The 18374-nt window shown below is 41.2% G+C and overlaps 1 protein-coding gene across 1 annotated transcript in view; it reads right to left on the bottom strand.

The window, feature by feature from the left end:
* CBLB (Cbl proto-oncogene B) overlaps positions 1–18374 on the bottom strand; it is a 175440-nt gene that overhangs the window by 79505 nt on the left and 77561 nt on the right. The window contains exon 4 of the mRNA XM_090058252.1: positions 8065–8211. Within this exon, the coding sequence (XP_089914378.1) occupies positions 8065–8211 (147 nt within the window). The remainder of the gene's footprint in view (positions 1–8064; positions 8212–18374) is intronic.

Below are 18374 nucleotides of genomic sequence, written 5' to 3'. Positions count from 1 at the left end.
TTCACTTCAGAAAAACTTGCAGTTTACTCACAGCCAACATTTGTACCACTAAAGGATATGGCTTTGCTCAAAATTGATTTATTAAAAAAAAGAAAAAAAAAGAAAAAGAAAAAGAAAAATCAAGTAAACAATAAACAAGCGCCAACTAAGCAAGGGTTACAGTTTCTTTCTTCCAAATACCATCCCAAAGACTCTCCTGTACTAATGGCAGATCATGTGATCACAAAGGTCCTTACCATTGCACAAGTCAATTCAAAGCAGCCTAGAATGATAGCATAACTACTTTTTCCCCTTGTGACATGTTATCTCATCCCATCCACTCCATACAACAGTTATGGGGAACTCAGTATGTTTCCTCAGTTGAGGTAAGTGGAACAAGAAAAACCCACCAGTTATATGAAGCTGAGTTTTGTAGATGGCCAAGCTTGGGATCTGTCGTGGAATTTGCCCCCAAAACCTGATGAAGACAGGTGAAGGAAATTGAAGCCATGAAAGTTGGAGCCATTTAAGAAGAGCTCCTCACTTTCAGCCCTTTGCTATTATACAGGGGTGGTCAACCTGCAGCTCTGGAGCCACATGTGGTTCTTCAGAAGTTAATATGCATCTCCTTGAATCTCTGCACAAGCACACGGGGACCAGCTTCCCTCATCTTCTCCCAAACCGAAGCAGGTCCCCTCAAAAATTCAACTGTTATCTCCTGCAGGCAGTTTGCAGATCACTGTCTGCTTCAGACTTCTCTCCCCTCTCAATGTTTTTCTGCCTTAGCTAAACATGGCTAAAAAAAAGCCTTTAATCTTCTCACCAAGCCCTTCTATTACCTTTCTTAAATCATTATGAACAACACAGCTACCTTTCTTAAATCACTATGAACAACACAGCTACTCAGGACCATACCCTGGGCATCACTGTCCTGTCTGACGACCTCACATCTAAGGTATGTCCAAGTCTTGCCTGAAATAACCGAAGAGCCTACAGGTCTCCTGTGAAGATTTAACAATACAAAATTAGAAGCAAAACAAATAAATAAATGGCATAATTATAGAGAATTTAAAATCTCAGTGGCAGTGATATTTTGGCGCCAATTCATTTTGTAACATAGAGAATGTCCCAAATTTCCTCTCTTAGCTGTCACAAAGCACTGCATTAGTTCACTGTAGCCTAGAAATCAGAAGGTTGAAAAAACAAACAAACAAACAGTTAGGTCATCTAGCCAGCTCTCCTTGTCAGTGCAGGATGGCTCCCTGTGGTATTCTCCACATTTTTGCTCACAGCAGAAACCAAGAAAAAAAGCTGTAAGGCAATATTAAAAATTAGTGTGGAACTGGGAAAAATTAGCATCAAGAACTACTGAGTGATAAAATATGGATAATGAAGAAGCTATCAGGTTATGTTTTATATGCACATTTACAACCCACTAGGGGTTACTAGAGTATCTGTAAATAAACGTAACTGCTGATTACATGCTCTACAATTTCATGGTTCCATTTAGCATTACTGTTTAGCTGTACATTTAACTAGACTTGGCTTCACCATAAATATGACAATAAACTGGGGATGGAGATGTTTTCACTTTCCTAAAACTGCTTGTTCAGAATTCACCATCCACCACATATTTGAATGCTGCAGTCTTGAGTCCTGACATTGACTCCATCCATCACTACCAATTTCCTCCTAGAAATCTTGTCTTAGTTCTGCTTTTGTGAACCTGTCCCGTTATTCTGCTAACAACTGCATCCAAACATTCTCTGCGTGGCTCTGCCTTTAGCCCATTCCAACTCTTCAAGCATTTCAGATTTCATTCATCCATCCATCCCCATCTTAAACTACCATCTCTGCACAGATGATTCATTCACAATGCTCCTTTTGCAGCCTTATCTCCTCCTATCCAGTCCTGTATCCCAGGCTCTCTCTCTGACAGCTCCTTGTGCATCATTAAACTTCGCAAACTTAATACTTGACAGCTAACCTTCCAAACACCCTGTATCTGGAGAACATCTCAACTGACCTTAATCACAGTCCCAACTTGCACACCGGGGTATCATAATTGACTATGTTCTCTACACATGCCTATAAAGACAACCCAAATGTCACTATTACTTCCTTTATAAGACTCTAAGGTCCAACCTTTTTCCTTCTCTCCCCCTCCCCACCCCTCCCTGACTTGCAGTACCAGATTCTAACCCAATCCTTCATTCATGCATCTTACGCCTCCCTAGCTTTTTTGACCTCCAACTGCTCCCCTCAGACTTATATGAAACACTGTTTCAAGAATGACCTGCTTGCTCCATTATTCTAACAGTACCAAACCCCCCTGGGTTTCTGCATGAGTTTGTTTTAATTTGTATCACATGAATTCTGTGCCTTACAACTCTTTCCAACTCCCAGGAGAGATGAATGGTGCAGGGTCAGTGCACAAGTTGGATCCGGCTTGGAAGCCTGACCCCACAAACCCAGAGTGGCAATTAAGACTACAGGCTGGGTCTCTCTCTGCAGCTCACCAGGCTGCACACAGCTCTTCAGGCTGGATCTGGCCCATGGGACCAGAGTTGGAACCCCTGGACTAAATCTCTTAAACCCCATCTTTCTCCTTGATAGCTGCTGCTATGGTGTCTAAGGGAAAGTGACAACTAAGAGTGGTTAGATAACTATATACAAGTTCCTTCTAACCATTTATCTTAGCTACATATTTTATTTTTAAAGTAATCAATCCAAAACCATCTGGCTCTGTACATAGCTGACTGTAAACGCTGAAAGAAGTGCATCCTATGACACATAAAAGGTCATTTGTGGAACAGTTATAATGTTACAGTGGTTACAAAGGGATCAGCAGTTCTAACAGCATGATTACAGAAGCACGTGTTCTTGAAAAACAACACTTAGTATATTAGAGCGCAAGAAAATAAAAGGGTTTCTAATTAATTTTGGGCGATTAGGCAGAGGATTAGAAGTAAAATTTCCTCTGCCAGCAGCAAGGATGATGCTCAAGGGCAACCAGCATGGTTTCATTAAGGGCAGGTCCTGTCAAATCAACCTGATTGCCTTCCACAATCAGATCACAAAAATCATTGGACGCAGGTGTCATGGTAAATGTAGTCTTTCTGGACTTCAGGAAGGCCTTTGACACCATCTCCCACCCTATTCTCATAAAAAAAACTAGGCGCCTGTGGCACTGATGCCTGCACAGTCAGATGGATTGCAAATTGGCTGAGGGGCCATACTCAGAGAGTGGTGTTGAACAAGTCATATTCAAACTGGAGGGAAGTGGGCAGTGGAGTCCCCCAGGCTCAGTTCTTGGGCCCGCACTGCTCAATTTCATTTTTAGCGACTTGGACGACAGGGTAAAAAGCACCCTGTTTAAATTCGCAGACAACACCATGATTTGAGGTGAGGTGGGCATGCTAGAAGGGAAGGACAGATTACAGCGGGACCTGGACAGGTTACAGGGGTGGGCAAATAAAAACAGAATAGGATTCAATACTGGCAAGTGCAAGGTGCTGCACTCAGGCAGTAGGAACCAGCAGCATACCTATAGGCTAGGGAACTCCCTTCTCAAAAGCACAGTGGCAGAAAGATCGTAGAGTCATTATTGACTCCAAGATGAACATGGGCCGACAATGCGAGGACACGGTCAGTAGGGCTAACCATACCTTGTCACGCACCCACAGATGCATCGCAAGTAGGGCCAAGGAGGTGATCCTCCCCCTCTATGCAACACTGGTCAGGTCGCAGCTGGAGTACTGCGTCCAGTTCTGGGCGCCGCACTTCAGGAGGGATGTGGACAACATGGAGAGGGTCCAGAGGAAGGCCACCCGCATGATCCGGGGACAACAGGGCAGACCCTACAAGGAGAGGCTACAGGACCTTAACCCGTTCAGCCTTCGCAAGAGAAGGCTGAGGGGGGACCTGGTGGCCATCTATAAACTTACTAGGGAGGACCAGCAGGGATTGGGAGAGACCTTGTTTCCCTGAGCACCTCCCGGAGTAACAAGGAATAATGGCCATAAGTTGCTAGAGAGTAGGTTTAGACTAAACATTAGAAGGTGCTACTTCACAGTCAGGGCGGCTAGGATCTGGAACCAACTTCCAAGGGAAGTAGTGCTGGCTCCTACCCTGGGGGTCTTTAAGAGGAGGCTTGACGTTTACCAAGCTGGGGTAATTTTGAGCCCAGTTTTCTCCTGCCCATGGCGGAGGATTGGACTAGAAGATCTACAAGGTCCCTTCCTACCCTACTTCTAGAAATCTAGGAATCTATAAATGTACCCTGCAAACTGGATACTGGGGTTTGATCTTTGAAAAATATCTGCAGTTAGCAAAATGACATGACATATTTTACTGGGCTGATGAATAAAACCCAAATGGATTGTGGACTGCTATGTTGTTTCCATTATTTCAAATTAAGCCTGAAAAAAGTGATACTTTGCTGATATTACACCAAAATGAAAGAGGGGCTGTAGGAATGTCTCTGCTTTTTATTTATCCTTACAGGAAACCAGGAAATGTATTTCGCAATAATATTCAGCAAAATCATAAAGGATCAACTGTAAATAAAGAAATCAAAGATCTCAGGTTTAAGTACAATTCTACTGTAGAAACCTCATATGTATTGCAGACATACCTATCTGTATACAGTGCTTAATGAAGATCTAGAGGTTTAATTTTAGGAAGCCAGGTTTGAAAGATTTGAAAAAGTAGCATCGTTACCAGCAAGAACACTAGATATTTTATCATTTTGTTTTACCTCCTACAATACACTAGAAGTGGAAATACGTGCAATTTCTAGGAAAGGGATACTAAAACTATTTGCAGACTAATTTGTCAAATCAGACATTTGAAAAGATGCGACCCAAAGGCATGCTTCCATGTGTTACCCAGTGGATTAAAAGACAATTAATGTCTAAAAGGCTTCAGGCGTTTCATTTAACGAACAGATTAAACTGCAAGGCAAAAAAAAAACTCCCCGGCTTTCCTCATCTGTTTGTTTGACGTTCATGCTGTTACTTGCTTTACACTTACTTAAACGCAATTAACCAAGCCTGCACTAATGCCAGGGATGCCAAGCACAGCTTAACTCTTCACTGCTTGGAAGAGTTACTAACCATGAGTAGGCCTTAGCTTATTTAAAGAATCACCATACTAAGCAATGACTGAGGGCTGTATACACATGGCTCCATGCAAAACAATATGCACAGCTCATTCAGGCCCCAACATTAGGACATATATTATGTAAATTCACTGGTTCACCAAACACGGTTAAGTCAATACCTGTAAGGGTTGTTTGTTTAAATATTCAAAATTAAACTTTATTGGGTAGAAAAAATACCAGAAACCCACATGGACAAAAGCTGTGCCTTATAGAGAAGTAGGACTGGCAGGAAAAGGAGTCAAGCAGAAAATGTCACCTCACCCAGAGAGAGGCAAGAGGAGTCAAGAGGTCTGACAGATGGCTCAGGAAGAACACAAAAAAGAGAAGAGGGGCATGAGGCAGTGAACAGAGATACAGTTAAGAGTCTCATTTAGATATATGTCGGCACAGATGCATAGTTACCCTATCCCAATCTCAGAGAAATAAAGGGGAAAGTAGATCAAAACAGAAGTTTTAAAGCTTTTTAGAATCCTCTGCAATCTAACACTAAGGGCTGGGCTGGGCTGTCCTGAAAACCCCCAAAGCTGGTCCTGACACAGCTTGGAGGGGCCATTTGCACAAGGGGAAATAAGTGACCTCAATACATACAATACAAGGAAACCAGCAGAACGTATGCAGGGGAGCATAACAGAACAGTGTTAGATAAGATTGAGCATGTCAAAATTTGACAGGGGGCCATAATAAACCAGTAGCCTCCAGAGGAAGAGATCTGTAAACCACCACACAAATGGAAATTGCAGCCACAACAACAGACAAGACCATTCAAAGACAGAACCTAGAAAGCAAAGAGTAATGTGACCAAGGTTCAAAATGGTGATGCCCATTGACCAAGCAAAGCAAGGAAGAGGTAGTGAAGGGAAAAGGTAAAAACACATGGGCATTTTAAAATCTAAGGTTTATAATTTGCTATTTGTAACTGACAATAGTTAACTGTATCTCCTGTGACAGCAGATTTTAAATAGCATAAATTTCTTTTTAAAAAAAATCTAGGTTTTTATCCAGCCTCTTGTTGATTTTTCTCAATGATCTTTCAAGCAGAGCCAAGAGCAACAACATGGAATGTGCACAGGTTCATTTCAAAGTAAGGTTAAGAGGTGATTTTATTGTGGTCCATAAGTACCACTCTGGGAGAAAATTTGATAACATAGGGCTGTTTAAATTACTCAAAGCATAACAAAAGTTAGCAAGTAGTAGCTGAAAATAGATTAATTCAGACCAGAAAGAAGTGAGAATGACTGACTGTGGAACAACTAACTGATTTAGGGGCAGAGATTATCACTTGAAGTATCCTAAATAAAAACTGTAGGTCTCCTTGAAAGAAATGCTCTTGCTCATTTGGAAGTTAACAGACTTGATGCAACATATCACCAAGTGATTTCTACAGTCTGCATTATGCAAGAGGTCAGAAGAGATCATCATAATGGTTTCTTCTTGGCTTCTATGACTACTAATCTCTTTTCTCCTCCCACGCCTGCAATTATGAGCGTAGTGATAAATGTTGCAAATGATGAAAGTGATCAAATTGTATAGCACACATACTTATTTAAAAAAAACAACACAACTACTACCTAACCTTTGGGTTCATAGTATTCCGTGTAGTATTACTTTTTAGTTGATTACTGATCTATACTTCTGGGCATGTTTCTATGCCAACCCCTATGCCTAGGGTAACCCCCCCTCTCCTTCTCCTTGCATTCTGTTTTCCTAAGACCTTGGTTGTCTCCACTATGCTTTCCAGCGCTCACCTATACTCATATGGTATCTTCATTTATTAATGGTTATTTCAGGGGTCAGCAACATTTTTGGCCAGAAGGCCAAACACATCCCAACCCTGATCCATACCTCAACTTGGCATGCCAGGGGAAAGGGCCCGGTCCTCATTGCTGGCAGCAACTGCACGCATGCTTCCAGGCAGACAGTGGGCGAGGAGCCGGGGTTGCACTGCCCCAGCCCCTTTCCTGCACTGCATCCTAAGCACACACCATCTGCCCAGAAGCACACACACACACCTACTATCACCACAGAATCCAGCCAGGACTCAGGAGCCCAGTGCAGCTGTTTGCAGTCTCACAGCTGCAGCTGGTCCAGGACCTAGGCAGCTGCTGCCAGTCATGGAGCCTGAGCTGCCTGCAGCAGGGCTTGCAGCCTTCCTGCCGCCTGCTGCAAGCAGGCTGGGCTGTGTGGCCAGCAGCAACTGCCCCAAGCCTGGGCCAGCATGTGGTGGGCAAAGTGTCCTTGAGTGCCGTACACTCTGGTACACATGCTGGGCGTTGCCAACCCCCGGGTTATTCCAGGTTTTATAGCAATGCTAGACTCTAAGCACTAATGCAAGTTGTAGTATGCACCTCTTAAGTGGCACATATTAAATACAGGTGATAAAGATAAACATTACTATGTGGACATGTCAAGTACTACATTTTCAGTTGAAAAATTTGCTAAAGGGACAGGAATATCTTCTTGAGTTACTACTAGAGAATTTTAAACTGGCTCTAGAACTTTTAGCAACACTTAAAACACGACAGGGTAACAAATATATATTTTCTGTGAAATCTTTGCCTACTTCCTAATTCAGCCCACCATGATGTCCTTATCATATAATACGCAGAAAAGAAAATTATTCATCATACAATGTATTTAAAAACAAAAGAAACAAAAAAACCCAACCACAACTATCTTAATATCCATGGCAAAAACAATGTTATCCAGAACATCCTTTCATGCTCCTGGTCACACAATTTGGTTTTAGCATATCCTACCTACAGGAAAAGGAAGTAGAAATAATGAACCAAACAACCTTAGTCTCTTGAAACTACTACAAAGAAATTAAGCTAAAGATTACTATTCATTATGTAATCTCTAGCATAGTGATGTTACATCCATTACTTATATTCCTGAAAACAGTGCAAACAGCTACTACTTACTTGTCTCCAAAAAATTTCTTCCAAAATTCTGCAGCATCTGCTTTTGTGATACGGAAGTTGTCACCCTGGAACTGGCCGTTCGGAAAGATAGCTTTGATTTCTGCCAACATATGGCTGAAGATAAGGGACAGCTTTGTAAGATTTCGCCTGCAGGGACAAAAGTACGGTGGAACATCTTAATACTAGTAAATAACTTTGTATTTTCCCATTTATTTTTAGTGTTTATATAATCATGATCTACTGGAGTGAAACCACAGAACCTCCCATGCAATTTCCAGGGAAGACAATAAGTTTTACTATGTATTTTCACGTGTTAAAAATATTTCCACCCTAGCATCTATATATACATTCCATCAACAAATTATACTTTCCAGAAAGAGACTCAACTGTCATTCAGTAACAAAATAGGCTTTTTTTTTTTTTTAAATCACTTATGATGCCTTACGATTTGTCTCTTATCTAAGGTCAGAACCTGAATTTAACTTTTATATGTTGTAGGATTGCTTATTAAATTCCCATCTCATCAGTTCACAAGTGCTGAATATCGGTTAGATGCTTACTGTGTACATGGACAAATTACCAAAGACAAACCTTTCATCTGTAACACAAATCAGATATCAACACAGGTTCTCAGAAATACAGTGTTAACCAGGCACTATACATCCTGCCTATAACATTATTTTCTTGATTCTTTTCACCTTTTCTTTATTGCAGAAACATCCTATTCTGGAATGGCCAGATGGTCCATTCCCAAATTATAACCCTTCAGTTATTTTTTTAAAAACATGCATCTACAAAGATTAAGCATCACATGTTTTTAAAACCTCTCTTGACATGACAGTCACTGACAACATAATAAAATGTGTTCACCAACTGTGTGCAAATATTTTGAAACTGCTTGTAGTTTTGTTTTGTTTCAAAAAAAGCAGACATTAATCAGGTCTTTCTAGCCACATGGTAACCTTAAGGTCTAACAGATCGAGTTATCCAAGCGAACAGAAACACTCTTTTTCAAAATGGAAAAAATATGATTTTCCTTGATCACTGAACTCAGAGAGTGAACGCAACTACCCAGAGCTTTTCCAAAAGAAAATTTTAACTGGAGTTAAACAGAAATATGGAAAAATTTGGTCAGAAGAGATGAACATTCAGAAACTGGAAGAGGATTGTATAATGTAAGCTGAATTGCAGCAGGTTTTACTACCAAGAAAGCTATTATAACTATCATTATAATAAAAATCTATGCAATTAAAAAACCTGATGAGTATACACTCTCATATCCTAAAATGGCTGTAGGGTTAATTCTTCTGGAGTCTTCCCATTAATGTAGCAAAATCAGATGACTACAATTAGGATGCCCAACTGTTCCTTATTCTCTGGATTTGTTCCCCTCTACCCTCCTCGGTAAAGACTTTGTTTTTTAATCAAACCCGTATGTTCTTTATTTTTCCCTCTGCAAAACTCAGGCCCGAAAATCAGTATAAACAACAGCCATCTCATGGTGACCTTTTCAACCGCCAAGTCCTCCTCTTCCTGCCCTTCACACCTTCAAGGTCCGTTCCTCACATCTGTGCAGACTTAACCACAAAAGGGAAGAGCTACAGAATCAACAGCATTCAAATGAGACTACTCGTGTGCTTTGACAGGCAAGTTATTAGGTACCTCACAGTGTACAGACCAGCACACATATTGCACTACACTACAGACGTCTCAAGCAACTTGGGTACAAACAAGGTTTGGGCAAGGAGTCACAGACCCCACTTTCAAGCAAAACTGCTCTTCCTTGATTTCATTAGGAATGTAGGTACTCTCTACTTGCCCCCCTAAGCCACCATGCGGATTGTGTCTAGCAGTGTGCTAGATGCTTTGGTTTTGGGAATTATTCTGTAATTAAAGGGGCTTTCCTAACATGAATGGAAAGCCACCTATCCTAATAAGATAGGGTAATATTCCCTAATCTGTTATGAAATTTGATCTATTTTGATGCCAAAATAGATTAATTGCAATTAAAAAGTCAAGTTGACAAGGTACATTACCATAGTTGATGAGCTCTCTATTTTACCAGTGTTAAGTCACTGATGTCTTGTTCCATTAAAATTAAAAAAAAAAAAAAAAGACCCAAAAAAGCTGTTTTTTAAATGCACTTAACATTCCAGAGAAGAATGTATAGTAAATGGCTTTGGAAATGAAGACTCATAACTAATATTAGAAAGAAAAAAAGTAAGTTGAAGGGAAAGTATACCACTAAGACACATAATCAAACAAAAGCATCCAGATTAAAGTCTTGCACTGCCATCACCGCCTAATCAAGGGCTAGTAATTTTCTAAAATCGAGACACATTTCTTGTGTATAAAGATGTAGATCAGATTTATGCTGTTCTACTTAATAAACTGTGTGCGTTATAAGAAGATTTTCCCCAAAATGACAGCATTATAAGGAGTTATAAAAGTGTAAGATCTCTTATTTAGAGCCAGGTACAATTTCTTTCACATTAAAAAAACCCAAATGTTTTCTTTTTTGCATAAACAAATACAAATAAAAACACATTTTCCACTCAAATATTTCCTCAGTTTTTTTGCCAATTTGAATAATAAAACAAAAACAAAAACACAGACCTTGCATAAGGGATATGTATAAATGGTAGAACATCCCTCCCAAAACCAGTGCCAACTGGATGGCCATGTTCTCAACTGTGTTTGGCACAAAAAAGGAAAGAGAGTTGAAGTCTTTAAATGATCTACATTCTACTCCAGTCCTCAGGTTCCCTTCCCCCAGTACACAATTCAGGGACTACTCTAAACTGTGCTCAGATATACTGCTCCATTTCAACTTGGGATGACCAGATAGCAGCAGTACTCCAGCCATTACATCACCATCAGAAATCTCAACAGGTCCTTATTACTGGCCCAATCCTGGCACGAAGTGGTGGTGCTGGGCCCCTGGGGCTCAATTCTGGCACACTGGGCAGGGATTGAGTGGTGCCCAGGCTCCAGGGCTTGATCCTGATGCATGGGGCTCAGTCTAGCTAGAGGACCAGCCACATGACACTTATCTGGTCTCCATGGCCAAAAGGCTGACTGCCACTGAGGTAGACAGTCTCTGCTCCATAATGCTTTCTTACTTCAACAGATACTATTCACAGCACTAGAGGTTTTTACAATCAGAAATGCAAATTCTGACAACTTCCACTCTGTACAGTTTAGATGAGCATGGATTATTACCATTGGGCGTAAAGAAGTACAACAAAAAACTTGAGTGTTCCTTTCCCTTTCTTTTCTAGGCCAAAAAGTCATCCTAATTTGGAATGTTTCAGACCTCTGTGCCTCATCAGCCCTATATAGGAGTTGCACATGGAATTTCTCTTAAGTGCCTGGCTGGGAGTGTCCAAAACCCTTTGAATACTTTATGAAAGCTCTCTATAACATCCCATGTAGCCACACTGAGACTATACCAACTGAAAGACCAGGTAACACACCACAGATGCACTTTTATATAACCAATTATATACTTCATAGACATTAGGGCTGGAAGGGACCTCAGAAGATCGTCGAGTCTGCCCCTCTTCCCCAGGGGCAGAAAGTTAGTTAGGGTCAAGAGAGCCCAGCAAGATAAGTATCCAAAAGTTTCTTAACGGAGTTCAGAGCAGGTATGGACTGTATGTAGATCTGCAATCTGTTTACTGGAAGACTGACATCCTCATATCAAGAGACTGCCAGTGGCAATGATGGTTTTAATATCCTGAGCAACTGGCACGCAGACTGTACAATTACTCTGCAAGCACACAGACATCCTGCTACTAAGCTGGAGGTGTGCATTTCCTTTCCCACACCTACCTACAGAGTGCCTACATGCTTTCATGAATTCTAATAGCACAACTAGAGTGGGGTGACAGGGGCACCCACAACAGGTGCCAATGGGGGTGATGGTGAAAGAAATCTTTAGCCACAGCTGCACAGTCGCCATAGCAGAGACAACCAGATGTCATGACAGCCCCTGCACATGGCAACTGCCCCAGGCACCCTGCCACACATTACACTGGTGATGAATTTCATCCTGGGTTAGTGTGTTGTTCTACTCTGAGAAGACAAAACTGGGAATGATAAGTTGGATTCTTTAGACGCTGGTATCAATGCCCAGCTCAGCCACATTCTCAGTGTGACATTTAGAGAGTCTCTTTCTCCCTAAATACATCTCCCCGTCTCATGAGGCAGTTGTGGGGATGAAATCTATTAATGACTCCAAGTAGTTACATACTAAGGTCATTTCAAATTCAGGCATTACACTATTTAAAAGATACACCAGAGGAGATGCACTTGGATTGTGTGAACCAATCCTGAGAAGATTTAGATATTCTTTTCTTCCAAAGTTTCAAGCTTAAAAAAAAAAAAGATATATAAAAAATAATACTCACACGAGGAAAAAGTAAAGTGAAGAGAACATAAAACAAGGGAAATTCAGGATGCTTGAGTATATCCTACCTTTTTACTGTACTGGCATACATAAATAAGAACTTCATTCATATTAAATACAAGAATGGTTACTGTGGTAATAGGAATAAACATTATAACTAATTAATAGCATTAACTTAATTTTTCAGGCTGAACAGCTGTTTCTTTTCCCATTTTGTCTGAAGCTTATCAAATACCTGGTATAGATGTAAATGATCCTACCCTGTGCCAGCCTGATTTTCATTGCATTGACAATTAGAGCTTTTCATCTGAAAATCCAGTTAGGTTTTCTACTACTCACCTGGAGTTGAACAGTATTTTCGGCTTCTACATAGCACTACCTCTCCAGTGGCAGTCAATGCAGTGCAGCGTTTTTAAGTGTGTTCTAACACTGAAAACTCTTGTATAATGTCATATGCTCCATGAAAGGGTGCCCTTTCATATGCTTTGAAGAGCTGTCTATTCAGAGTTGATGGAGGGAGATGTTTATATATGAGTCAGATATGTATAAAAAACATGGAAGGGCAGGCGTTCTGCCGACTCTGAAGTCAACGGTCAGACAAGATGGTCAATGGAGCTCTGCCGATTTATACAGATGAGGACAGGCATACTTTTTAAATTTCAAAATCTGTAAGCATCCAAAGCAATTAGCTAACATTATGGAGTAATTACTTGTCAAAAACAGTTGTCTAAAACAAAGCAATTTGTGAGAACAGAGCCTGAAACAGAGTGCTAAGTTTGTTTGCTGTTATGCTGATCACAAACTGCTTTTCACAAACCAACTTTTTCTATATTTCGCTAAAATATGTATTCCCAGGCTCAAATGATGTCTGCACGTACTTCATACCAGAAGGAATTTTCACCATTCAGTTATAAGCATTTGAAAATGGGACTTAATAAAGGACATGTTACAGTATCTCAAGCGTAACTATAGTGGCCCTAGAAAGTAATAGATTTTTAAAGCAAAGCTCTACCCTACAGGTTCCATAAAATAGAAAGGTTAAGCATGACTAGCAAGCAATAACACAGGCAAGTTGGGGATGTGTCGATATTTCACACACTACACACAAGTGAATTTTTTACTTCTTAAGAGGCAGTAGTGAACAGAGCCCTGAACTAGGAGTTAGGAGGCGCCCGAGTGCCACTGCCACCAATTTGGTGGATAAGGTCATGTAAACTAGCACTTCTGTGACTCTGCTTCCCCATCTGAAATATTAGGTGAGCAGCAAAATACTTTTGAGACTGACAGGTGAAAAACCCTAGGAGAAGACCGTCACCACCAGAATCATTAGATAGGCTCAACATATAAGTAAACAAGCAAAGCAAACAGAGGTCTACAGGACTTCCTACAAGTTCATCACTGAGCCTCGTATTAAAAGCTGTCTTGATTAACATTTATGTCCAGTCAACTCTCTTTATATCTATATGGATAATACGAAAACATTGTCATCTGCCTCACTTTTTTGCACATTCCCCTCATTTCTACTGAAATAGTTTTGCTTGGATGCTATCTACTGTCTTTTGACTGAAGTCACAGCTCTGCCTTGTGTTTTGCAATAATTCACAAACCTAGAGGCCTGCCCTAATAAATGATAAGATACATCTCATGTTGCCAGCTCAAGTTCAAAAATAAAACTTAAATCAGCCTTAAATAAGAAAAACCACCAGAATAAAAGTCTATTAGATCTAGAATGCCTTTAAATCAAATGGAATTGGCAACAAATATCCTTGTAAGTCATGGCCGGAAAAAAGGAGCTCAGTTTATTATTAAGGAAAAAATAATTCACTTTTTCTATATGTATTCTAAATAAAAAGTTAGTAGACAGCTCTATTAGCTGGCAAAACTGCACAGGTAAAAACAGAGATAGAAAAACGCAAATGTGAAGAGGACTTGCCAGATGAAATGTTATACTTTTGTCCAAATCTAAAAGCCCCCAAAATAAAGGCTTTACAATCTAAACTATACATATAAAGCTCATTTCCCCATGAGTTATATTCCTCTATAAAAACATTTCAGGTCCATGGGTTTAGCTTGCAGTAGAACTCTGAGATCATACCAGATGTGGTGTACCAATTCATGGGAAAGTAATACTTTCTTACCAAACAGGGCTGGCTCTGGACTTGCTTCATTAAATTTATTTTTTGGGGTGCTCAATTAACTGTGAAACTAACCATTTCATTTTTATGGTAATGAAAACCATAGAAATACCAATAGAATTAACTGTGCATCTAATGTCTGCCTCTGTTTCTTCTCTCCCCAACCACGTACATTTTCTTTTCCAATACCTATTGCTTGCCTTCTGCAAGAATGAAACAGTCTATTCCTGACAAGATTGCCCATTCTGTCAATTATGAACCCCCGGAGCTGTAAGAATGGCTACAGTTGTGACTGTATTGGATTTATCTACAAATTACCTTGGAAGATTCTCTGAAGAGGCACTAAGAATTCCAGAAATGTGACCTAAGAAAGCCAAGCTTCTCAAGATACCAATACTTCCTGCAATTTAAAGCCATTCTTGCTCTTCCTGTTCTACTAATCTAGAACAGTGTTTCCCAACCTTTTCCAGCCCAAGGCACAACTTACATTAACAAAAATTTTCCACAGCACACCTGTTAAGGCATTCTCCATCCCCATACTTATGTAGCTCATTGCTGCAGCAAAATTCCACGGCACACCTGTTCATTTCTGACAGCCCAACATTGTGCTGTGGCACACCAGTTGGGAAATGACAATCTAGAACATTTCCTCCTATAGGCAGAAGATTGGGAGAGGGAAGGGGAATAAAACCAAGGATTAACAACAGCTGGGTGATAAAAAGTTCATGATCCAGCCCCACATTCAAGAAGGTTGGACACCCCTGTTCTAGTCCATCTATTTTAGCCACGGCTTCCCTGACAAATGCTGAGAACATCATACCATTCTAATACCAACCTGCTGCTAATAGTTAATAGAAGGGGTTAGGAAAAAGTCAAAATTTGGGAAAAGATTACTTAAGGAAAACAAAGAAAGTTGTTCATCACGGCAACTCCATTTTTCCTTTCCTTTAGTAATTCATTTTACCACCACCCCCACTTAATATTCCTTCTTTTCCTTTTGACTAGAAGAGAGAATGAAAATCCAACCTATCTGCTCATCTATCAGCATGACTTCTAGAGCAGATTATTCAAGAACAGGAACAGAAACAGTTCCGTGAAGCAGAGACACGGGAGACACACAGAATAAAGAAAAAAAAAAGGCAATGTAAAGATCCAGGACTATAGAACTCAGGGAACTGACGGCAGGATCCTCTGGGAAGCCAGTTTAAGGGAGAGCTGGTTGTACTTTAAAGAAACCTTATTGAAGACACAGGATCATAACATTGCAACGAACACGAAGATCAGCTTGGTTTAACAGGGAATTATGCAGTGAGCTAAAACACAAAAAGGAAGCTTACAAGAAATAAAAACTTAGACAAACACTAGGAAGGAGTAGAAGAGCATTGTTTGCCCTGTAGAGAAAAAAAAAATCAGGAAGGCTAAAGCGCAATCAGAGTTGCAGCTAGTAAGGGATGTGATGGGTAAAAAGAAGGGTTTGTACAAGTATGTCAGCAACAAAAGGAAGGTCAGGGAAAGTGTGAGTCCTTCACAAAGTGGGGGAGGCAACCTGGTGACACAGGATGTGGGAAAAGGCTGAATTCTCAATGCTTTTTCCATTTAAGTCTTCACATGCAAGGTCAACTCCCAGACTACTACACCTGGCAGCAGTTTGGGGAGGAGGTGTGCAGTCAGTGGCAAGTCAGTCACTGGGGACTGCTTAGAAAAGCTGGACATATACAAGTCCATGGGGCCACATGGGGTGCACCCGAGGGTGCCCAGGGAGTTGGTGGATGTGACTGCATAGCTGCTGGCCATTGCTTTTGTGGCAATTGGGAGAGATCCTAGATGACTGGAAAAGGGTAAATATAGTGCCCATCTTTAAGAAAGAGTAGAAGGAGGATCCGGGGAACTACAGACCCATCAGCCTCACCTCAGTCCCTGGAAGAATAATGAAGCAAGTCCTCAAGAAATGCATTTCTAAGCACTTGGAGAAGATGATTAAGAAAGGTCAGCATGGACTCACCAAGGGCAAGTCATACCTGACCAACCTGATTGCTTTTTAGGATGAGATGACTGGCTCTGTGGATGCTGGGAGGGAAGTGGACATGAAGGGAAGGGGAAGGAAGTACAGCTTGGATGAATGGGCTGTAAAGGTAGACAGGAAAGTTACTGAATTGTTGGACTCAAAGGGTAGTAATCAATACTCCAGGGGTCAGTCCATCCCATTGTCAGCAGGAAAATGGGATGTAGCACACCCTTAGCAAGTTTGCAGATGACACCAAGCTGGGAGAAGAGTAGACAGGACAAGGATTCAGCGAGACCTTGACAAATTGGAGGACTGGACCAAAAAAGAAATCTCATGGAAGTCAATAAGGACAAGTGCAAAGTCCTTGGGAAGGAACAATCCCCATGCACTGGTACAAACTGAGGACTGACTGGCTAAGCAGCAGTTCTGAAGAAAAGGACCTGGGAGTTACAGCAGACAGTAAGCTGAATATAAGCCAGCAGTGTGCGACTGTTGCAAAGAAGACTAATGACATACTGGGCTGCATTAATAGGAATGTTACAGGCAGATCGAGGGAAGTGATTATTTCCCTCTATTCAGCATGGGTGAGGCCACATCTGGAGTACTGTGCCCAGTTTTGGGCCCCCACTACAGACACAATGTAGACAAACTGGAGAGACTCCAGCAGAGGGTAATGAAAATGGTTAGAGGGCCAGGGCACATCACTTCTGAGGAGAGGTTGAGGGAACCAGTCTTATTTAGAATGGAGAAGAGAAGGCTGATAGGGGTTTAAGGGCAATTTTCAACTACCTGAAGCAGGGTTCAAAAGGGGATGGAGCTAGACTGTTCTCAGCAGTGGCAGATGACAGATCAAGGAGCAACGGTCTGAAGTCACAGTAAGGGTCCCATCTCATAGATTTACCCAGCTGCTGGGGCTGCTCCCAAAAGCCTGCCTAGTTGTAGTACCAGCAACATGTGCGCACATGCACATGCGCCCCCTTCCTCCAATCGTTCACCCCCACACTTCCCCAGCCCCAAGCCTCTCCTTGCAGGCTGGAGCTCTGCCAGCCTGTAAGGGGAAAATCCAAATGGTTCCATGGGAAACAGAAAACCCAAATCTCTGCTAATAAGATATTCCTGAATTTTCATTTAGGGCCATGGGAGCTGCAAATTAGCCCTACACCTTCCCCAAGTGCCACTCCAGCTCCCTTCCCCTGCCTGTTCTGTGGCTCTGCTTCCTGCCCAATCTGCTGCTTTGCTGCCTGCTCCCCAACCTTCCTGTAGTTGTGCTTCCTGCTCCTTCCACCATCTCCCAGGTGCCACACAGAGGCTGCCTATGTCACCTGTGTCACATGTACCACAGGTTGACCGCCCCTGCTCTAGGATATTTATATAACTAATCCTCACTGCCACAATACCACACATGAGATGAAAAATATATATATTCACTACCATCTCAAAGAAACAATAGCAATGAGATAAATTACCAAATGTAAATTAATCTTTATAAAAGCAAAACAGCTTAAAATGACAAATGTTGTGGTCTTAGCAAAAACTCTGATTTCCCACAGTAATCAAACTCTATATGCTTCTAACAAAACTGACTGCAGAGCTAATGAATAGATAGCCATGGAAATAACGAAGAAGCTCTGGATACTGGCTAAATTGATTTTGTGGGCAGATCTTGTAGGCCAAAGTAATAGGTAATGGTATGTGAAACCTTTTGCCTCTAGCCATCCACTTGTAATCCAGTCCACAAAGCAGAATGTCATGCCCATCT

Source organism: Crocodylus siamensis, chromosome 1, assembly GCF_052110815.1.
Source record: "Crocodylus siamensis isolate JL-2025a chromosome 1, ASM5211081v1, whole genome shotgun sequence".
Classification (NCBI taxonomy): Eukaryota; Metazoa; Chordata; order Crocodylia; family Crocodylidae; genus Crocodylus; species Crocodylus siamensis.
This window is presented reverse-complemented; position numbering and strand designations above follow the sequence as displayed.